The sequence below is a fragment of the Erinaceus europaeus genome, chromosome 7 (assembly GCF_950295315.1).
Source record: "Erinaceus europaeus chromosome 7, mEriEur2.1, whole genome shotgun sequence".
In the NCBI taxonomy this organism is placed as follows: domain Eukaryota; kingdom Metazoa; phylum Chordata; class Mammalia; order Eulipotyphla; family Erinaceidae; genus Erinaceus; species Erinaceus europaeus.
Window position 1 is genome coordinate 115,288,992 of NC_080168.1, and position 21,091 is coordinate 115,310,082.

The following is a 21,091-nucleotide window of genomic DNA, read 5'->3' on the forward strand; positions in this document are numbered from 1 at the left end:
AAGGGGTTGGGCATCCCCCCCCGGAGGTCTGTGGACCCGGAAGTAGACGTACTGCACGGAAGCCGGCTTTGGCCCTGCGGCTGCTGCCGTCGCCGCGGAGAAATTGTTGGAGCTGGCAGCCTAGGAATGGTAAGGCCTCCCGGTTCGCTTATGAGGGTTCTGAGCGGAGTTAGGGGTGAAAAGGGAGTTTCCCCAGAATACCGTCGGAGACGACCCCCCGCCGGGCCTTGGGGCCCCGCCCCGGTAGCGCCCCGAAATTTGCGCATGCGTAGCCCGAACCCGGCCAGCATGGAGCCTGAGGATTTACGCATGCGCAAAGATGGCATGTTGGAGGTGGGGTGAGAATTGACCTGGGAGTCGCCCCCCACGCCTCCTCAGTCTCTAGCCCATGCGGCTTAAATCAAACCTGCGAGAGCATTGGAGCTAGCAATTCAAATTTTGAATTGCACGACTGATTTCATAATTGCTACCCCAAGCCTTTGAACCAGCTGGTGTAGTCCCTTACTTTGGGTGTGCACTCAGAGAGAAAGGGAGGAATGGGGAAAGAAGAGAGCTCACATCCTACTTCTGTGGCCCGCCCCCAGATGGAGAGGGGCCAGGGCCCGAACTCCACCGAGCAGCCCAGAGCGGAAGGGGCGGGGCCCAGCAGCGCCCCGGAGTCCCTAGTACCTGTGTTGGGGGTGGGGTGGGGTAGCCCCAGGGCTGCTAAGAGTCTCCCTAATAGCACTTTTTATTTTTATTTTTTATTTATTTATTTTTTTTTCTAATAGCACTTTTTAAAGAGACTCCACGAGATACCACCCACGAAATTTTCAGCTTAAGATGCCATGGGAAAAAATGAGATGGTCCCGTTGGAGTTCTGGTTCTCTCTCCTTTTCTCTGCCTTGACCTGGGGTGGGAAGGGTAGTGCTGCAGCGCCTAGTACAAAGCTCACAAGAGGAAAATGAGCCAAAAATCTTTTATTTCTTGCCAGTCTATAGTCAATATTCTTAATGTCGGGACTATGAATAGATTCAGGAACATCTGTGAGCCGTCTAAAATTGTGGCTGTGCAGTTTTCTGGAATCCATAGCTTTGAACATATTCTCAAAGATGTCAGTGGCCCTTAAAAGGTTATTGGCTATCAGGATCATATTGGTAGGATATAGCACTCTGTCTTCTATTTCTTCCCTGGTATGTGGAACCCTGGGGGACCTGATCCAGTCTTCAGAGGTGAAGCTGGCCAGTTGAAATTCTCAGCCTCTAAGTGTCATTTCTCCTTTTCAGAATCTTTTCTCAGCCTCTGAGCTTCCCTGGTCAGAATCCTTGGATGAGCCTTTGGGACCCCTCCTCCTAGCCCTGTGGTTTGGAACCGGTGGCTTTGGGACTGTAAGAGGATGGATAAAGGTAGTATGAGGCCTGGCCAGCTCCCCACACAATTGGAAGTCAAACATTCACTGATTCTACTCTGTGCCCTACGTGTGCGTCTTTCAGTCCAAGCTGGGCATTGCCACCTCCCCCTGGGCTAGCACCAGCCATGTACCTCTCAGCAGAGGCCATCGTTGCCTGACATGCTGTTGAGCTGCCAGTCTTTGGTGTGGCTGCGTTTTGATGGCAGAGGGAGCAGTTATGCCCAGTGCCCAGCATGTCGGCATCACCAGTCTGATCTGAGCACCATGTGCTGTATGACATGACACGGGGCACTGGGAGAACAGCCCAGCATGGAAGGTCTGGGCCAGGTCTGAGTCTAGATGGAATCAGAATGGCCAAAAAACTCCCACCTTAGCACCTCAAATGCTCAGGAAGCGGGAGTTGGGCGGTAGCGCAGCGGGTTAAGTGCACGTGGCACAAAGCGCAAGGACCCGGGTTCGAGCCCCCTGCTCCCTACCTGCAGGTGAGTCGCTTCACCAGCGGTGAAGCAGGTCTGCAGGTGTCTGTCTTTCTCTCCTCCTCTCTATCTTCCCCTCCTCTCTCCATTTCTCTCTGTCCTATCCAACAATGACATAAATAACAACAGCAATAATAACTACAACGATAGAAGACAACAAGGGCAACAAAAGGGAAAATAAATATTTTTTAAAATTTTTTTATGCTCAGGAAGCAGGGGCGGGGCCAGGATGCCAGGTGTGGGGGTGCAGGGGGGTGGGATTGAAGACAGTCAGAGCTCTGCTAAACACACAAGAGGCCTGAGTTTACCATTGTCTTTTTCTAGATTCTCAGGGGCTGCTAGATTCATCCCTGATGGCATCAGGCACTGCCAGCCGCTCAGAAGATGAAGAGTCACTGGCAGGACAGAAACGGGCATCTTCCCAGGCCTTGGGCACCATTCCTAAACGGAGAAGCTCCTCCAGGTAGCAAGGGCCCAGAGGGCAGTGACATGAGGTGATATTGCTTCTGATCCTGTGGCACTGAACACGAGAGTGGGAGGTATTAGTTGTGCAGAGTTGATGGTGCCATACCCGTCATCTCAGCCTTAGGGGCAGAACATAACTGTTCTTTGTCCTCACTGGGTTCCACTCCCTGCAGGTTCATCAAGAGGAAGAAGTTCGATGATGAGCTGGTGGAGAGCAGCCTGGCTAAGTCCTCTACCCGGGCAAAGGGGGCCAGTGGGGTGGAACCAGGGCGCTGCTCGGGGAGCGAACCATCCTCCAGTGAGAAGAAGAAGGTGAGGGGTTGGGAGAAGTGGAGTGGGAGCTAGTACCAGATTTCCATGTTTCCCCACAACTTCTCAGCTGGTGAGAGCCATGAGAGGAGGCTTGTGAGAAGACCGAGCTGCCCTAGCCCCAACCTCCCTCCCGGAAACCTTTCTCCGTACTCCCCCCTTCTTACTGCACCCCCACCCTGCCAATGCATCTTGTATCACATTCTGTGTGGGAGGCATGGAGCTTGCGTCTATTCTGGGAGCAGACAGCCTGTTCCCAGCACTGCTGGGTGTAAAAATAACCCCCAGGTGGCATTGCTCTGGCCCCAGACGCTGTATCAGCGAGAGTGTTTTCCTGGTATCCTCTCCACCCACCTTCCACTCTGGGGTGGGGGTGCTTCCAGCAAAGAGAAGACCCCATCTGGTCGCAGACTATGTGGAAGCACTTTGGGGAGGGGGGAGGGCAGGTCTTAGGAAGTTGAGCTGCCGTCTGTACTCTTTGTCTTTAGGTGGGGCTGGGGCTGCCACGCCGTGTGTAAAGCTCTAGACTGGAAGCTCCAGCAGCCCCAACACTGGTTTTCAGCCCATTCTGTTCTTGCCCTTTGTCCAGGTGTCCAAGGCCCCCAGTACTCCCGTGCCTCCTAGCCCTGCCCCAGCCCCTGGGCTCACCAAGCGTGTAAAGAAGAGCAAACAGCCGCTTCAGGTGACCAAGGATCTGGGGCGCTGGAAGCCTGCAGATGACCTCCTGCTCATCAATGCTGTGTTGCAGGTAGCACCGCCCACTGCAGATGTCATGTCCCCATTCTCAGCCTCTAGCTCCTCAGTTCCCATCCCAATACACACACACACGCACACACACGCACGCACGCACGCAAGCTAGTCCAGTAGTTCCCTGCGTGTCATAGGGAGAGAGCTTTCTAGCTCCAAGGCTGGCGCTAACCCCTCTGAAACCTTGCAGACCAATGACCTGACATCTGTCCATCTGGGCGTGAAGTTCAGCTGCCGCTTCACCCTTCGGGAAGTCCAGGAGCGCTGGTACGCTCTGCTGTACGATCCTGTCATCTCCAAGTGAGTGGAATTAGTTCCAGCAGTGGGGAGGTACTAGGGACGCCCAGAATATGGCTCCTGAGCAGAGAGAATTACATGTTATAAAAGGGAGGGTCTGGGAAGTAGGGCGTGTCGGGTCTAACCAGGCTTTGGAGAGAAACCCCGTGAGTTCTGGCTTGATGCCAGAAGCAAGGTGCTCTGGGAGCTGAACAAGGAGCTTGGGAGAAAGTGGCCAAGTGAGTGATAGAAACCCTAGTTTTGCCACTGGATACCTTATGGTTTGGGGCGGGTCACCTCCCAGTCTTTCCACACTCATAATTTGTACCTTCATAAGAACAAATTGTGGCCCAGGAAGTGGCACAGTGGATAAAACATTGAGCTCTCAAGCATGGGTCTCAAGTTCAATTCCTAGCATTGCATATGACACAGGGATGCTCTGGTTCTCCCCCCTAATATATAAATCTTTAACAAAAGAACAAAAGAACTCAGAGCAAAAGAGCACCTAGGCCTCTTAGCTCCAGCAGCCAAAATGCTGTCTGGACTCTTGCACACATCCATCCGGCCATACCTCCCCAGTCACTTCTTTTACTGCCATCAGAGATTGGTTGGATGCTTAACACCCACCTTTTACTCTGCAGCCCCTGGCTCCACTTAAGCTGTAGCCGTGGCCCTGATATAGCAGGAAGTGGGCAGGGCTCAGCTTGGGAGAGAGGAGGTAGGCGGTGGCTAGTGGGTGGCAGCTCTGGTCAAGTAAGGAAGAAGGGCTTGGGGAGGGAGCAGCAGCTGGTCTCAGGAACTCCCTCAGGACTGGCTCTCTGGGCCTTTCAGTCTCTGCATGAGGGTGAACATAGGAACCTGCTTCCTGATTCTTCGATTTATGATTTTGACAAAGCCACAGAGTCAGTAAGTCTCAGATTTTCCTATTGGAAGTCTGGTCTGTAGTTCTGGATGTCAGAGGCCCACGGGTTTCGGAGAAGTAAGAACTCCAGATTGCTTAATGGCCTCCTTTTACCCCTGTTCTAACCTGTTTCCACCCATCCAGACTGGCCTGTCAGGCCATGAGGCAGCTGCACCCAGAGGCCATCGCCGCCATCCAGAGTAAGGCCCTGTTCAGCAAGGCTGAGGAGCAGCTGCTGAGCAAAGTGGGATCGGTAAGACAGAGGGGCCAGACAAGAGTGGGCAAACAACTGGTGTCAGAAGACCCCACTGCCTAGAAACAGACCCATGCAGATGCCCTGATGTGGACAGGGCCCTCGGGGAGCTCCACGCCTGATGCCCTGAGCAGCTGTATCTGCTGCTGCTTTCACCTGGGGGAGCAGGGGAGTGGGTGTGGGGGAACCAAGGCAGGAGCAGTGCAGCGGTGGAGAGGAAAAGGTGAGAGTGGGAAATCCGAGATGCCTAGTGCTTGTTTCTCATCCTCTAGACCAGCCAACCCACCTTGGAGACCTTCCAGGACCTGCTGCACCGACACCCGGATGCCTTCTACCTTGCCCGCACTGCCAAGGCTCTGCAGGCTCACTGGCAGCTCATGAAGCAGTATTATTTGCTGGAGGACCAGACAGGTAACTGACCCAGCACCTGGCAGGGGTGTGTGTGTGTGTGTGTGTGTGTGTGTGTGTGTGTAGTGATCTGGGTATATACAGCTGTTCTTAAGTGCCCTGTAACAGATCTCTGTGACTAGGTATCTTGTTCATTTCTCTGCAACAAAAATCACTTCTGGAAGGAGGGAAAATAGTTGGAATGGTCTTCAGCCTCATGGAGAGGATAGCCAAACTTCCTGGGAATCCTAGACAAAAAGTCTGGATGGCACCACTTCCTTATTTGTTTTTTTTGTTTGTTTGTTACTATGTAACACATGATCATAGTCTTTATTTACTTGCTCCCTTTCCCAGTTTCCCACCTGTTTTTCTAAGTCTATCTACTCTTCCCCTCTCCCCACCCTCTTCTTCACTGTCTGTCTACCCACCAGTGGGTGCTGTCAGGCTGCCCTCGGGCCTTTCAGAAATCCCCACTGGGACTTCACACCCGACCATCTGTCTGCTTCCTCACAAGCCAGAATGCTTTCTGCTTCCTCAACTCTCACTCCCCTTGTGACGAATGTTAACAGAGCAGTTTAGTTCAGTTGAATTGGCGGCTCAGGGTCAGACATTTATAGTTACAGCAACCTCTGCTTTTATTTCCAAATACTACTGTTACTGCTTTATTTTTTTCCTTTTTTTTTTTTTTCCAAAAACACTGGTAAGCTCTGACTTATAGTGCTGGAGGGAAGGGGTTTAAACCTGGGACTTTGGAGTGTCAGGCTTGAGAGTCTCTGTATAACCATTATGCTATCTACCCCCTCCCCTTACTGCTTTCTACACAGTTGTCAACTGTTCTGAAGGTGAAACTTTGGTTATGCCCTCTACCTTGCTCCGTGACAGACCACCAGTTTCTTGTTATTGAAAGGAGAGTTCTAGGAAATCGGCTTGCCAGAGTGGAGCCCTACCTTTCCTTTCTTTCTTTAAAATTACTTTTTTTTTTTTTGCCTCCAAGGTTATTGCCAGGGCTCAGTGCTACACCACAAATCCACTGCTCCTGGAGACCATTTTTTCCCCTTCCGTTGCCCTTGTTGTTTTATCATTGTTGTGGTTATTGTTGTTGTTGTTGTTGGCTAGGACAAAGAGAAATCGAGAGAGGAGGAGAGAAAGACAGACACCTGTAGACTTGCTTCACCGCCTGTGAAGTGACTCCGGTGCAGATGGGGAATGGGGGGGGGCTCGAATTTAACCAGCTGCGCTACCGCCTGACTCCCTAAATTTACTTTTTTATGTATTTATTTGATAGAGACAGAGAGAAATCAAGAGAGAAGGAGGAGATAGAGAAGGAGAAAGACACATGCATTGCTTCACCACTCATGAAGCTTCTTCCTTCTATAGGTGGGAACCAGGGGCTTGAACCCAGGGCCTTGTGCAATGTGTCAGATGTGTCCAACCACCACTCAGCCACTTACCTTTCCTTTCTAAAGATCTCTGGATTAGGTGGAGCCAGGTGGTAGCACACCTGGTTGAGTGCACATGTTACAATGCACAAGGACCCAGGTTCAAGCCCCTGGTCCCCATCTGCAGGGGGAAAGCTTTTCGAGTGGTGAAACAGGGCTGCAAGTGTCTCTGCCTCTCTTCCCCTATCTCCCCTATCACCTCTCAATTTCTGACTATCTCTATCCAACAAATAAAGGTAATTTTAAAAACAAACAAACAAAAAAAAAAGGTCTCTGGATCAGGTGGGCTGCCTAAATAGTTTATTTTTGCTGCTATAGCTAGCTTTTCTGTCACTCTTTTGAAGGGCAGCCCCCTTGTGGCGTGTCCTTTCAGGTGGGGCTTCCCTGGCATGTGCCTCTCTGAATGTGATAGTAGACATTTGTTAGTTTATGATACAGGAGAAGAAACAACCTGGATTTGAAGTCTGGAAATCAGAACTTATACCCCGGTTCTGTTCTAAACCCGCCTCCTCTCTGCTATATCTGCTTCTTCATCTGCAGAGTGAAGCTTAGTCGTGCTCTGCTCTCTCCGCATTAGTCAAGCCTGTGCAAGTGGCAGGCTGTCACACACTGAAAACGCGCTTCCTTTTCTTTCTAGAACCACCTCTGCCTCTCACTAGCTCCACAAACTGCTTGGTGTCAAATCAGTGTGATTCTTTGTCTGACATGTACTCTGTTCCCCGTTTGATTTTGACTGTTGACACAGACTGTGTGTCCCTTTAGTTGTCTGCTCAAAATGACAAGGACCATCATCGCTGACCCTTCCCTTTCCCTCTGTCCTTTATTTAGTGCAGCCTCTGCCCAAGGGGGACCAAGTCCTGAACTTCTCTGATGCAGAGGACCTGATTGATGACAGTAAGCTAAAGTGAGTGACTGAAGGTTCTGGCTTTAATCCCCACACTTCCATAAGCCAAGCTGAGCCGTCCTCTGGTTAAGATAAGTAAGTAAACATGGAGTGGTTGGCGCCACAGGCAAGTGCAGAGTTCATGGCCGGCAGAGCTGCTCCAGCTGTTCGGTTGCAGAGAATGGAGCCCAGCCCAGACTCTCCCCCCTGCCCCTCCAGGCCATGGTGTGCCTTTCCCCCGGCCCCAGCTGAGGAGACTAGGCCAAGGCCAGAAGATTAGCCTGCTGGGCCACTTGGCCACAGAGCCTCAGGGGCCCCCTAAGAAGCCAGGTAGCCCCTCGTGGTGCTGACAGTTGAGCGGGGGGTGGAGCCTGACTCAGTCTTCTCCCCCTGCAGGGACATGCGAGATGAGGTCCTGGAACATGGTGAGTGTGCCGGGTGCAAGCAGTGAGGGGTGGGAGCTCCAGGTGAAGCAGAGAGAGCCAGTGCAAGGTGCTGGTGACCTTTGGATGCCCTCCTTACCACCCCTCACCCCAGAGTTAACAGTTGCTGACCGCCGCCAAAAGCGAGAGATCCGGCAGCTGGAGCAGGAACTGCACAAGTGGCAGGTGCTGGTAGACAGCATCACAGGTGAGGAGGCCGGTGCTGCAGCAGGGTCTGCTTCACCTCCAGCCTGAGACCCCTGCTGTTCCGGGCTGGGTGCACCCTCCTTTTCCGGGCCTCCGACTCCTCTCCCCCAGTACAGTTGGCCTTGGCTCCCTGCCTCCCTAAGGCCCCATCCCTCCTCCTCCTCCTCCTCCTCCTCTCCCCCCACACCCAGGCATGAGCTCTCCGGACTTTGACAACCAGACACTGGCGGTGTTGCGGGGCCGCATGGTGCGCTACCTGATGCGCTCCAGAGAGGTGAGACAGCTCCCCCTGCCCTGCTCCCCCTTGCTAAGTCGCTCTGTTCCACCCTCTTCTCCTCATTGCCCTTTTTGTTTCTGAGCCCTGATTTCCCCTTTTTCCTTGGCTGTGTACACTCCCAACCCTGCCCCATTCCTCAGGTCCCAGCCTTCACTTGCCCCATTTCCCCAGATCACCCTGGGCAGAGCAACTAAGGACAACCAGATTGACGTGGACCTGTCTCTGGAGGGGCCGGCCTGGAAGATCTCCCGGAAGCAAGGTACCGGCAGGAAGCAGTGGGAGGTTGTCCCTCCTCGCCTCCCGTTGCCCTTGGGCCTGGTCTCTGAGGACTGCCCTTCACACACCAGGTGGGGCTGAGTTGCTGGCATTTCCAGGTCTCTAACTTGCCCTATCCCACAATCTCTCTGCCCCTGTTCCCACAGGTGTCATCAAGCTGAAAAATAATGGTGACTTCTTCATTGCCAATGAGGGTCGGAGGCCCATCTACATTGATGGTCGCCCTGTGCTGTGTGGCTCCAAATGGCGCCTCAGCAACAACTCCGTGGTGGAGGTAAGCGGGGAGGGAGGAGGGAAGGCGGAGGTGAGGCCTGGCAGGGCCTGGCCCCTCCTGCCAGTCCTGAGCCATGCTTCTCTCCCGCCCAGATTGCCAGTTTGCGATTCGTCTTCCTCATCAACCAGGACCTCATCGCCCTTATCCGGGCTGAGGCTGCCAAGATCACACCACAGTGAGGAGTAGCGGCGGGACCCAGGGAGTTCTCTCTGGCCTCAGTCTGTCCTGCCATGAGCTGGGAAACCCCAATTCCTGGAAAAAAACGTTGTGGGCCGTGGGAGCCCCAACTGCTGGCCCACTGATCTGAGCCTTTTGTAGGAAAGCAGGGCTGACCCTGGGGGAGCCAGGTAGAAGCTGGGACACCCCCGCCAGCTTCCGCAGGGCCAGAGCCAGAGTCTGCCCTCCTTTCTGCAGGCCTGCAGGCTGTCCTCCGTTGCTCCCCAGATGCCCACTCTCACCTGTCTCCAACTGATTAGCTTCAGACTTTCTTTTATTGTTTTTTTTTCCTTTGTAAATAAAAAGCACTGAGTTCCAAAGCAGTTTCTTTTATTATATAAAATGGGGAGGCCAGGTGGGGCACATGCAGGGGGTGGCAGAAGCCCTCCTTGGCCTCAGGCCTCTGCCCCCAGCCTGCAGAGAGAGACAGGATGGTCAGAGGAGCAGGCTGAGCAGGGACCCCAGTGGAAGGGCCTAAGGGTTCCTAGCCTAGGGCCTGCCCTGAGGCTCCAGCCCACCTTCCACCTCCACATCGGGGGCCAGGCCTGCCATGTACAGGCTCCCTGCCCTGAGCCAGCGGGCAGCAGGGAGTCCTGGAGGCTGCTGCCCTTATTCCACCCTGAGCTTGGGCAGAGCAGCAGATGGCAGCATGTCAGGCAACACTGAGTTCTGGGGCTGGCAGTCAGACCCCTGTGCCTTCCTCCTGGGTCCACTGGACCGTGCCAGAGCCATGGCAACCAATGAGCACCATCTCCAGGCTATGGGGTTCCCAGGGCAGGGCCAGGCCCCCTGGGCCTGGTGGGGGCTCTCCAGTGCTGGCTGCCTCAGCCTGGTCCGTGGGCTCTGGGAGCCCAGTCCTTGCCCCTTCCTCAGCAGGTGGAGAGCCAGGTGTGCAGGGTTCAGGGCCAAGGTCTCCGGAGCCAGGGGGCTCTGAGTCAGAAGTGGAGGTCCAGAAAGTTGTGGCTCGAGGCCAGGGGGAACTCTGAGATGCTGGGGGGCCCCAGGGCCAAGGTGCTACAAGAGGAGGAGGGCCTGGACGAGGGTGGGGCCAAGTCCCACTCAAAACGGAGCCAGTGGGGGGCTGCAGGCTATAGGAGGGTGCCCCCGTGTCAACACACAGAGGCTGCAGCAGCCCAGAGGTGCCAGCTGGGCACGGCCCCTCACCTGAAGCCCTAGGACACCGGCCTTCTCCATGGGGTGCCAGCACCAGCTGCACAGCGTGGCGAAGTGACTGCAGCCCCTCCCGCATCTGCAGCACCTGCTCAGACAGCTCGACCACCTAGGGGTGAGGAGGGGAGGGGAGGGCGGGGCAGAGTTGTCAGCCCCTTACCAGCAGTGCCTACACTTCCCCTCCCCCCACACTTTGTCCACACATACCGCCTGCCGGAGCTTGTCCAATGTGTCCAGTGTGTCTGTGTTCCTCGCCTCACTTGGCCCCAGGGGGACAGTGAGCAGGCTGTTTTCTGTGAACAGTAGGGTGGGGTTACTGCCCTGGGCCTGGGCAAAACCTGTGGTCCTGGCCCTAGAAGCCTCACCCTGCCCCAAATACCAGGAGACCCTCAGGAGCACCAGCCAGGCTTCTTCCCCAGGAAGTCACTCTCTGTGCCTCACTCCTGTTCTGTCCTCTGGGGCCCAGGGTCGCCCTAGGAGCTCGGTATCCAGCCCACTCCCAGGGTCACTTCCCACTCTGCTTGCCCAGCCGTCTATTTCTAGTGAGCCAGGCACTATCTCGTTTCATGGGCAGGAACCAGGGAATTTTTAGGAACAGGGAATCAGGGCAGGAACCAAGGCCACACTGCCAGAGTGCTGACATCAGGGACCCAAGCCCCACTCCAGCCACACCCAAGATCAAACTCCCCACCCAGATGGTACGGGTGGGTGAGGGCAAGACGGTTTCCAGGCAGTGTCATCTGCTCAGGCCAACAGCGCTTGAGGTTCTCAGGGCAAAGCTGCTGCACTGCCATCCCCCCGGGCCCGGGCTCCAGTACCTGGTCCAGGGGAAGGGCTGCTGCTACATTCCAGACCAGACTGTCCCACTCGGAAAGAGAACTTGGGTTGGTCGGAGCCACAGCCGTCCTCAATGCCATCCACTACCCTATGGGGCCAGGCGTCCCGGAACAAGACATCAGTCATGTGCAGCTCGCCTCCACCTCCAGTGTCTACACATATACACAGGCTGCAGGAGCACAGAACTGGACTGAGGGCTGGGGGCCCTGAGAGATAAGAAACACTGTCCCTTCCTCTAAGGATGTGCAGCTTCACTGGGGCCAAGCGTGCATGACATGAAGCAGCAAGAGAGTTCCAAGAGCAGTGTGTGTGTGGAAAGCAAGCAGTAAGGTGGGAAGGTCCAGGAAGTCTTCCTCGAGGAGGAAGGCTTGGGTCAGGCAGGCTGGGAGAAGTTAGGATAAAAGGATGGGCATCCAGGCCAGGGCTGTGTTTTTTGCTGAGGACAGAGCTTTGACCATCATCTACCAAACTGCATTGGTTCAGTGCCTACTCACTCACCTGGGGCTCAGGTCCGGGGGCATGTTCCATGACACGGGGGGCAGCCGCAGTCCCTCTAAGCTCCGTGGGTGAGCAGGGGGCCCAGCCTCAGCCTTCAAGGCCCCTGCCCTGCCAGGCCGCCCTCTGCTACCAAGACGGGGCCGGGGTGCCATGCGCCGTGGGGACAGAAGCTTGGCAGCAGATGAGGAGGAGGTGCAGCCAGGGGACAGCAAGGGGCTAGAGGGCTCGTCGGCTGGGGCTGGTGAGGCTGTGGGGCCCTGCTCCCCGTCTGTCTCCTTCTCCTCCAGTGTGGACATGAGAGTGTTGTCACCACTCAGGGAGCTGGTGTCTGCCTAGGGACAACGAGGGCACCGGCACAGATAGCCCCACCTGCCCACTCACCCCCTGAGGAAGGGCTGCAGCAGGGAAGACATGCTTCTCTGCTGTACCCCAATCAGCAAGCCCCAGAGGCAGAGGCAGCCCTCAAATGCCAGCCAAGTAGGGACAAGCCAACCCTCTAGTTGGGCCTCAGGAAAACATCGTGCTGAAAACTGGCTGGAAAGGAGGAGGGTAGATAGCATAATGGTTATGCAAACAGACTCTCATGCCTGAGGCTCCAAGGCCCAGGTTCAATCCTCTGTACCACCATAAACCAGAGCTGAACAGTGCTCTGGTTAAAAAAAAAAAAGACTGGAAACAAGTGACATAGTCAGGAAAATTCAGGTTCCTCAGAACAGGGGGCTGTTGTGCAGGGGCCACCCGTCATCTGTGGCTCTGAACCTCCTGGCCCCTCGCCCAAGATTCACTGGGATGCCTTTAACGGGCAGCATGTGCGTCAGGCACCCCCACGAACCCCAGCCTCTGCCCACCGGCTCTTACCCAGTGCCCTCACCTCTGCGTGGCCAGCACCCAGGTTGTAGCTGAGCTCCCCTCGGAGGCCCCGGCTGAAGCGAGGGGCAAACTCGGGGTACAGTGCAAGGCTTTCGTGCAGCCCAGCCAGCTGCAGACACTGCAGGACACAGTAGGTCAGCCCCTTCACATCTGCGTTGGCCTTGACCACCTGCTCGCGCCGGGGCAGCTCACAGCCGATCAGGTCGCCCTTCCCTTGGGAGGAGTGGGGAGTCAGTGGGTTGAGGAGAGACAAATGGAGACCTTTCCACAGCCCTCCATAGTAGGGTACTCGAGAAGCAAAAGGACCCAGTGTGCAGACCGGCTCCCCTGCAGGCTGGTGGTGAGCAGAGCTCTGTCACCCAGGCACTTCACACCCATTTGGGGCCCAAGTCATTGTGCTAAAAAAAAAAAATAGGAATTCCAGCTCTGACAAGACTGCACAGTCCAATTCCATGGTTCCCAGCCTGTGGGTCTGAATCCCCTGGGAGAGTGAAAGCAATCAAACCCACAGGCCCCATTCCTGTCTGAATCTGAGCATCTATGAAAGATGGACTGGAGACAGCTCACCTAGTAGGGAACATGCCTTGCCAACATGGTCTGGGTTTGAACTCTGGCACCACATGGGAGCACCATGGCACCAGTGCTATGGTGTGTGTGTCTCTCTCTGAAATAAAAATAATGAAGACGGGTTGGGCGGTAGCGCAGCAGGTTAAGTGCACATGGTGTAAAGGGCAAGGATTGGCACGAGAATCCCAGTTCGAGCCCCCGGCTCTCCACCTGCAGGGGGTTCGCTTCACAAGTGGTGAAGCAGGTCTGCAAGTGTCTATCTTTCTCTCCCCATCTCTGTCTCCCTCCTCTTTCGATTTCTCTCTGTCCTATCCAACAACAATAACAGCAATAAGAACAACAACAATAAACAGGGGCAGCAAAAGGGGAAAAATAGCTTCCAGGAGCACTGGATTTGTAGTGCAGGCACTGAGCCCCAGTGATAACCCTGGAGGCAAATAATAATAATAATAATGAAAACATAGGCCAGCTGCAAGTGCTGCAGGCATGATGAAAGGCCTGGGGGTGGCACACCCAGTTGAGTACACACATACCATGTGCAAGGACCCGAGTTCAAGCCCCCGGCCCCTGTCTGCGGAGGGTGGGGTTGGAGATTTCTCTATTTCTGTCTCTATTAGAAAATGGAAGGGAGGAAGAAAAAAGGTCATGAGGCACTTAGTCCAGCACAGGATAAAAAATAACCCTATAGGAGGCTCCACAATCTTTTTTTTTTTTTTCTTTTTTGGCAGAGCTGGGCCTCACACAAGCATGATTTCACCATGGGCTGCTGTTTGTTTGTTTGTTTGTTTGTTTGTTTTTGCCTCAGGGTTATTGCTGGGGCTTGATGCCTGCACTATGAATACACTGTTCCTGGAGGCTATTTTTTCCTTTTTGTTGCCCTTGTTGTTATTGCTGTCATCATTGTTGGATAGGACAGAGAAACGGAGAGAGGAGGGGAAGACAGAGAGGGGGAGAGAACAATAGACTCCTGCAGACCTGCTTCACCGCTTGTGAAGCGACCCCCTGCAGGTGGGGAGCCGGGGGGCTCGAACCGGGATTCTTCCTTGTACTTTGTGTCACCTGCGCTTAACCTGCTGTGCTACCGCCCAACCCCCTATGGACTGCTTTTTCATTCAGAGACACTGAGAGGGAAATACACCACAGCACCAGACCTTCCTCCAGTGCTACAGCAGCTCCCATGTGGTGTCAGGACTTGAACCTGAGCTGTGCATGGTAAGGCAGGCACCCTACCTGGTGAACATCTCCCCTCCTCCAACCACATTTGACTGAGGATGAGTGTGGAGCCAGCAGGGAGTGCCCTGGTGGTCCAGCACAAAGGCTCAGCAGCCCAGCTCCTTCCTCTCTGCCCCAGGGTCTCTTCTGCTCTGTGGCTCTTCCTTTCCTTCCTTCCCTTTTTTTTTTTTTCCTTCAGGGTTATCACTGGGGCTGGGTGCTAGCACTACAAATCCACTGCTCCTAGAAAGCCATTTTTTCCCCATGTATTGTTATAGGATAGAACAGGACAGAGAGAAATTGAGAAAGGAAGACAGAGAGGGAGAAAGACACCTACAGATCTGCTTCACCACTTACAAAGCGACCTCCCTGCAGGTGGGGAGCTGGGGGTTCAAACAAGGATCTTTGCATGGCTCTTTGCACTTCGTACTATGTGCGCTTAACCCGGTGCACTACTGCCTGTCCCCCTTTTCCTTTCTTTTTTTTTTCTTTTCTTTTTTTTTTTTGCCACCAGGGTTATTACTGGGGTTTAGTGCCTGCTTGAAAAATCCACCACTCCTAGTGGGCATTTTGTTTTCCTTTTTCTTTTCTATGTTTTGTGTTTGATAGAGAGAAACTGAGAAGGGAAATAGGAAGAAAGAGCATTTGTGAAGTGTTCCCCTGCAGGTGTGGAGCTGGGGCTTGAACCCCAGTCCAGTTCGGGGGTGGGGTAGGGGCTCAAACTTAGGTGGGGGGAGTATGGGGAGGATGTGGCATTTTCTTATCTTGCCAGAAGGTGTCATCAAAAGGGTTTCCCCACCCCCGGCTGACACTGCCACCTGTCTGAGATGTTAAATCGTGGGAGGAAAATTGTGTGTGTGTGTGTGTGTGTGTATCTGTTTCTGGACACAGGCTCTGTCCTACTAGGGGCCAGTGAGCACTAAGTGAACTAATGGAGATAGAGATGAGGTACCTGACACCTCAACGCTGATGACCAACTGGGTCCACTTCCTTCCTTCCCTTCCCTCCTTCCAACAGCCCCCTTGGGCTCCCTCCACAAGGGAACTGCATGCCACCCAAGCCTGGCAGAGCACCCTACCCTTGCTGCCATACAGCTGCCCACCCCACGTCCCCCAGTCCAGGCTGCTGCAGGTATCTCAGTGTGCCTGTCTGATGCACGGGCTTTCTCCTTATCCATTACCCTCACCAACCTAGGATGGCGAGTACAGTGCCACCCTTGAGCACCTCCATGGAGCCGGAGCAGACAAAGTAGAGGGCCTGCAACGCGTCACCCTGGTGAATGAGGTACTCGCCGGGCGTGCAGAAGGCAGGCCGCAGGGCCAGGGACAGTGCCCGCAGGCAGCCGCGGCTGGCAGCCTCAAACAGCGGCAGCTGCAGGACCTCCTTGTGCAGGTGCATGGCGATGTCGGCGCGCAGCTCGTCTGGGAGGCTCTGCAGTAGCTGTGGGCAGGAGTGGGGGCAGGGTGGGCCCACGGAAGTGGCCCCTTCCTCCCCTGGGGCCCAAGGAGCACTGGGAGCAAGGCCAGGCATTGGAGAGAAATTGAGGCCTCCTGCACAGCATGGAGCACCACACAGGGTACAATCAGTGAGCAGCTGGCTGGCTCCACCCGTCTCAGTCACTTTAGGTCCCTCCTGTCATCTTCCCAGGAGAGCATAGGCGGGAGGGCGGAACTGTGTTCCTTGCCTCCCTGCTTATTCCTGAGAGTTGCATTTTTTTTTTTTTCATTGCTGGGGTCTTGTGTGTGGGCATTTTAATTTCACTGCTCTTGGCCAACTTTTTTCAGGCAGAAAGAGAAAGGGACTGGGAGATGTCTTACCTGGTTCACACTTTACCTTGAGCAAGGACCCAGTTTTGAGCCCACAGTCACCACAGAGGAGCACTGGCAGAGGGGAAGCTTCATGAATGGCGATGCAGGGTCTCTCCTCCCTCTCATTCTCCCTCTACCTCATTCTATCTTTTTTTTTTTTCCCTGCCACCAGAGTTATTACTGAGGCTTGGTGCCAGCACTATGGATCCATCACTCCTGGGGGCCATTTCTTCCTTTTATTTTTTCTATCTTTTATTTGATAGGACAGAGATAAATTGAGAGGAGAGGAGAGACAGAGTGTGAGAGAAAGACAGATGCTGCAGACCAGCTTCAGTGCTCATGAAGCAGCCCCTGCCCTGCAGGTGTGGTGTGGTGGCTCAAACCCAGGTCCTCCAATTGGGATTGTGTGTGCTCAACTGGGTGCACCACTGCCCCATCCCCTCTCCCTCTATCTTAAAATACAGAGCTACAACAGCACCAATGCTTCCCCTAGTGCCACAGTCCAGTGTGGTGCCAGGAACTCAAATCCAGGTTGCACACGTGACCAAGTGAGTTCCCTCCCAGGTGAGGTATCTCACCGGCTCCCATTGCGGAGAGTTTTAGGCCACACACAGAGTCCTCAACAGAGCAAAGACTTGCAAGGCCAGCCCAGAGCCCCACCCACCTCAGTGGTGTCGATGCCGTTGTTCACGGCCCAGGTGGCCTGGAAGTACTCGAGCATGCGCTGCTTGAGGGGCTTGGGGATGCGGTGAATGCGGACATAGTCCCGCAGGTCGCGGGTGCGGCTGTGGTACAGAAAGCGGCGGGCGTACATGCGCTGGATGATGGCTGTCACATTCCCGAACACCACTGCGTGCATCAGGGCTGCGGAGGGCGAGAGGGATCAGCTCCAGGCCCTGCCCGACCCAGCCGACACCACACTGGCCATGTTGGTCCTTTCCCCACTCTGAATGGGCTGAGCCAGGGCTTAGGGAGACCCGCCGCTGCCCAGTTTCATGGCCTCTGGACCCCCTAAACAGAACCTCTGGGATACTCCCAGGAGGTGGTGCTGTGGATAAAGCACTAGACTCTGAAGCATGAGATCCTGAGTTTGATCCCTGGCATCACATGTGCCAAAATGATGCTCTAGTTCTCTCTTTCTCCCCCTCCTTGTTCACATAAATAAATAAATTTAAGAAAAAGGAGGAGGGGTGCACCTGGTTGAGCACACACGTTACAATGAGCAAGGACCCTGGTTCGAGTCTCCAGCCCCCAGCTACAGGAGGAAAGTTTTGCAAGTGGTGAAGCAGTGTTGCAGGTGTCTTTCTGTCTCTGTCTCTATCACCCCCTTCCCTCTCAATTTCTGGCTGTCTCTATCCAAATATTTAAAAAAAAAAAAAAAAGTAAAGAAAGCTGGTTAAAAAAGAAAGAAAGAGAAAAAGGAGGAGGGAGAGGCTGGAGCCCTGAGCACCGGAGCCAGGCCTCACCTCCTATGAGCATAGTGCAGATGGAGAAGATCTTCTCAGTGTCCGTGTTGGCGGACACATTGCCAAAGCCCACGCTGGTGAGGCTGCTGAGTGCGAAGTACAGCGAGGTAATGTAGGCGCTGCGCAGCGATGGGCCTCCCAGGAGCTCTAGCCCTGTGCTGTTGGTCTCACTGCTGCTGCCGCTGCTGTTGCAGTTATCGCCCTGGCCAGAGCTGTTCCCCACAGCTGGGCTCCGGCCCACCAGGTAGTAGGGGGTCTCCAGCCGGCGGGCCAGCTCCTGCAGCCAGCCTGGGTGTGGGGTGGGACAGCACTGCTGCACTCCACTGCAGGTGTGCACCCCAGGAGCCCCACCACTCTGCTTCTGCCAACCTAACACAGGAGAGTGGGGTCATCCCCCCAGCCAGTTTCTACGGGTCCTGGGAGGAGCCAGCAGCATTGCCCCTCTCCTCCATGCCAGCAGTGGGTCAAGTTACAGGGGAGAAGGGCAGAGGGAAGAGCGGCCCCTTCCTTCCCAGGGGCTTCAGGGGCCCCAGGGAGCAAGGCCAGGCATTGGAGGGGACTTGAGGCCTCCCCTCAAGCTGACAGGTGGGCTCACGGCAGCTGTCACAACCTTGTCCCCAGGATTGGACAGGTGAGGCCACCTCCTCCACCCAGTTCACCCAGACTCCTCTTACTCTTTTCTGAGGTAGCTGGCCCCCATTCAGCTTCATTGCATCCCACAAGCACACAAACCACCCAGCCTCAAGCAGCCTCAGGCACACCCATATGCAAACATGCTCCACACAGTTGAGAACAAGGGCCCAGGAGAGCGTGTACACAGGTACCAGCTGCAGCCACCCACAGAGACAGGCCTGTGCACCTGGGGGAGAGACACAGGCACTCACAGGAGCGTGGACATTAACGCCCAGGTAGGGGAGGGGACGCACCTGCACAAACATGACACACAGCTGGCTTCCCTCAGGCCACAGACAGAGGTAGTTTGGCAGATGGAGTACATTCTTTGCATGCATGAGGCCCCAGGATCGATCCCTGGCACTGCATGTGGTGGAACAACACCCTTATTTCTCACTCATAAAGTAAATCAATAAATCATAAGAAAAAACCCAGGCAGGCACTTGGTGCACATAGAGATTCTTGTGTACAGATGGGCCCAGGCCAGCATGGGTCTCTGGGCAGCAACTGAGGCTCAGCCAGTCTCCCCCTTCACCGGAACTCTCTGGCCTGGCTTGAGCAGGAGGTGGGACTGTACGGGGCCTCTCGGCGTCACAGCTGCCAAAGTCACTCTGCACCTAGCTGGAGGGTTGTAGGTGTTGTAGGGTATTGGATGGAGTTTTCCAGCAGAGGTGGAGGTCACATGAGGAGCAAGAAAGAAGATGTTTAAGGATGGAGATGCTGAGGGCAAGCACAGAAGGTGGGCCCAGAACCAGTGACTGCAGTGGGACCCCGCAGCCCAGCCCCTCCTCCACATTTCTCTCCAACACCTTTCACATGCTGCTGCTGCTGCCTGTGACCTCCAGTCTCCCCCTCTTATCTACTCATTCAGCAACCTCACACGGGCTCTCACTCTGGGTAACACAAAGATCTACACCTCAGAGCAACACAGGCCTGAGAGGCAGTAGGCAGGGCTCACACCAGTGAGCTATAGACCAGGAGTCAGGCCTTCCTAGAAGGGGGCCAGTGGTGCTTGTTCTCAGCAGAGGGACAGAGTTCTGACACAGAAGAAGCCATGAGAGAGTTATTTCTGACCAAGGTAAAGGCAAGAGACGGCTTTCTCTGTCTCCTAGAAACAGAGAAAGACAAGCAGCTTGGCTCAGAATGTGGTTCCTGCTGGGAGCATCCAATTCCAGGCTAAGAAGAGCTGGAGAGGAGTTAGAGGCTGGGGGTGGTGGTGAGTGGTAGCGCAGCGGGTTGAGCATATATGGCACAAAGCACAAGCACTGGAGTGAGGATCCTGGTTTGAGCCTCCAGCTCCCCACCTGCAGGGGGGTCGCTTCACAAGCAGTGAAGCAGGTCTGCAGGTGTCTGTCTTTCTCTGCCTCTCTCTGTCTTCCCTTCCTCTCTTGATTTCTCTCTCTGTCCTATCCAGCAACAATGACAGCAACAGCAACAAAAACAATAACAACAAGGGCAACAAAAGGGAAAAGAATGGCCTCCAGTAGCAGTGGATTTGTAGTGCAGGCACTGAGCCCCAGCAATAACTCTGGAGGCAAAAAAGAAAAAAATAAATAAATAAGAAAAAAAATGGGGGGAGGATAACCTCCAGGAGCAGTGGATTCATAGTGCAGGCACCAAGCCCAGCAATAACCCTAGAGGTGGCATTGTGGGCAGAGTGCTAGTCTCACAGACATGAGGTCCCAAATTCAATCCCTGGTATCTCGTGTACCAGTAACGATGCTCTGGTTCCCCCCCGCCTTTCCCTCCCTCATAAATAAGTAAGTCATAGGATAAAGTCTGGAAAGGTATGTTAAGGCCTGGGCTGAGGTGTGGATGGACTCTCCCATTGCTTGAGTGAGGTCTGCTGTGAAAATGACAGAGAACAGTGGGCATGTCTATCAGCATTTATCTGGACCCCAGAAATGTAGCCAGTTGCTAGGAGAGGCGAGGAGGTGCAGGGTGTCTCCTCTCTGTCCTGGCCATGGGGCGTCAGTGGCACCTGGAGCAGTGGCATGATGGAGCCTCTTTGAGGAGGGTCAGGCCAGCAGATATGATTCTGGAAGTTGATGGCTTTCTGAGAAGAGCTCTGAGCTAGGCAGCAGGAGGGGGCACTCCCCCTGACACACTTGTCCTTTCCAGGGCTGGTTGAGGGCAGGGCCAGATGTGGCTTCAACCCACTGGATGTTAATTTCCTTGCAGAGAGGGAGTGAGGGAGTTAGGATGGAATGACCTGGAAACTCCCTCAATGTGATCTAATACCAGCCCCCAATAGAATGAATGGCTCTGGAACCCTAAGTTCCAGAGTCAAAGAACTATCATGGATCTCTGCAAGAGTCAGCCATGGGTTCCCATGGGTGGGATCTGGGTGTCTCTAGGAACCAGCAGTGTTGTCCCCATTTGTTGAGAAGCCACCTCAGACCTGATTGCCCGGGTCCTGTCAAAGGGGCTGGGGCACTGGAACAGGGTTTGGGGTCTCCAGCATCTGGCTCCTGGCCCTCTGGCTCTGTCTACTGAGGGCCGTCTGACCCCACAGCAGCCTCCACTATAATCTCCCTCTGGGACTGGCAGGCGCCAAGGAATGACACCACCTGGAACATCCGGGTTCTGTGTGCTCAGCAACTGGGGCGCTTGGGGACTTATCCCAGGGGGCCTCTGGGCCTCTGTCTCTACAGGTTTGGCACTGGGTGTGGGGTGAGGGGAGACTATGGGGAAGTCTCCTTGTCTATGGGAGCATATTTTTTATACTTATTTATTTATTATTGGATAGAGATAGAGAGAAATTAGGAGGGGAGGGGAAGCAGAGAGGGAAAG

General features: G+C 54.6%; 2 protein-coding genes and 1 long non-coding RNA gene across 5 annotated transcripts in view; 1 reads left to right on the top strand and 2 right to left on the bottom strand.

The window, feature by feature from the left end:
- Positions 1–9,518, top strand: MCRS1 (microspherule protein 1). Of its 3 annotated transcripts, none has more exons than XM_060195458.1 (14): positions 1–129; positions 2,191–2,329; positions 2,505–2,643; positions 3,230–3,388; positions 3,578–3,687; positions 4,709–4,817; positions 5,090–5,228; positions 7,472–7,547; positions 7,923–7,951; positions 8,064–8,156; positions 8,347–8,429; positions 8,604–8,691; positions 8,855–8,982; positions 9,075–9,518. In XM_060195458.1, the coding sequence occupies exons 2-14, from the start codon at positions 2,220–2,222 to the stop codon at positions 9,159–9,161; spliced, it is 1,350 nt and encodes a 449-aa protein (XP_060051441.1). In that variant the 5' UTR covers positions 1–129; positions 2,191–2,219; the 3' UTR covers positions 9,162–9,518. The 3 variants fall into 3 exon arrangements, with proteins under 3 accessions (XP_060051441.1, XP_007528566.1, XP_060051442.1); XM_007528504.3 differs by lacking the exon at positions 1–129 and adding an exon at positions 1,265–1,385; XM_060195459.1 differs by lacking the exons at positions 1–129; positions 2,191–2,329; positions 2,505–2,643; positions 3,230–3,388; positions 3,578–3,687 and adding an exon at positions 4,424–4,565.
- Positions 943–2,573, bottom strand: LOC132539525 (uncharacterized). Its single transcript, XR_009550868.1, has 2 exons — positions 2,438–2,573; positions 943–1,365 (listed from the first exon to the last, which is right to left on the bottom strand). It is a non-coding gene; the product is annotated as an uncharacterized LOC132539525 (long non-coding RNA).
- Positions 9,512–21,091, bottom strand: part of KCNH3 (potassium voltage-gated channel subfamily H member 3) — a 21,378-nt gene continuing 9,798 nt past the window's right edge. The window contains exons 8-15 of the mRNA XM_007528505.3: positions 17,627–17,914; positions 16,825–17,024; positions 15,543–15,792; positions 12,575–12,786; positions 11,704–12,035; positions 11,187–11,293; positions 10,576–10,661; positions 9,512–10,477 (exon numbers count right to left, since the gene is read on the bottom strand). Of these exons, the coding sequence (XP_007528567.2) occupies positions 9,881–10,477; positions 10,576–10,661; positions 11,187–11,293; positions 11,704–12,035; positions 12,575–12,786; positions 15,543–15,792; positions 16,825–17,024; positions 17,627–17,914 (2,072 nt within the window). The 3' untranslated portion in view covers positions 9,512–9,880. The remainder of the gene's footprint in view (positions 10,478–10,575; positions 10,662–11,186; positions 11,294–11,703; positions 12,036–12,574; positions 12,787–15,542; positions 15,793–16,824; positions 17,025–17,626; positions 17,915–21,091) is intronic.

Excerpts from the sequence above, each read along its gene's own strand:
- MCRS1 (XM_007528504.3), top strand. Across the intron at positions 3,688-4,708 it reads TACGATCCTGTCATCTCCAA|ACTGGCCTGTCAGGCCATGA; the intron begins GTGAGTGGAATT and ends CCACCCATCCAG. Across the intron at positions 8,983-9,074 it reads GCAACAACTCCGTGGTGGAG|ATTGCCAGTTTGCGATTCGT; the intron begins GTAAGCGGGGAG and ends TCTCCCGCCCAG.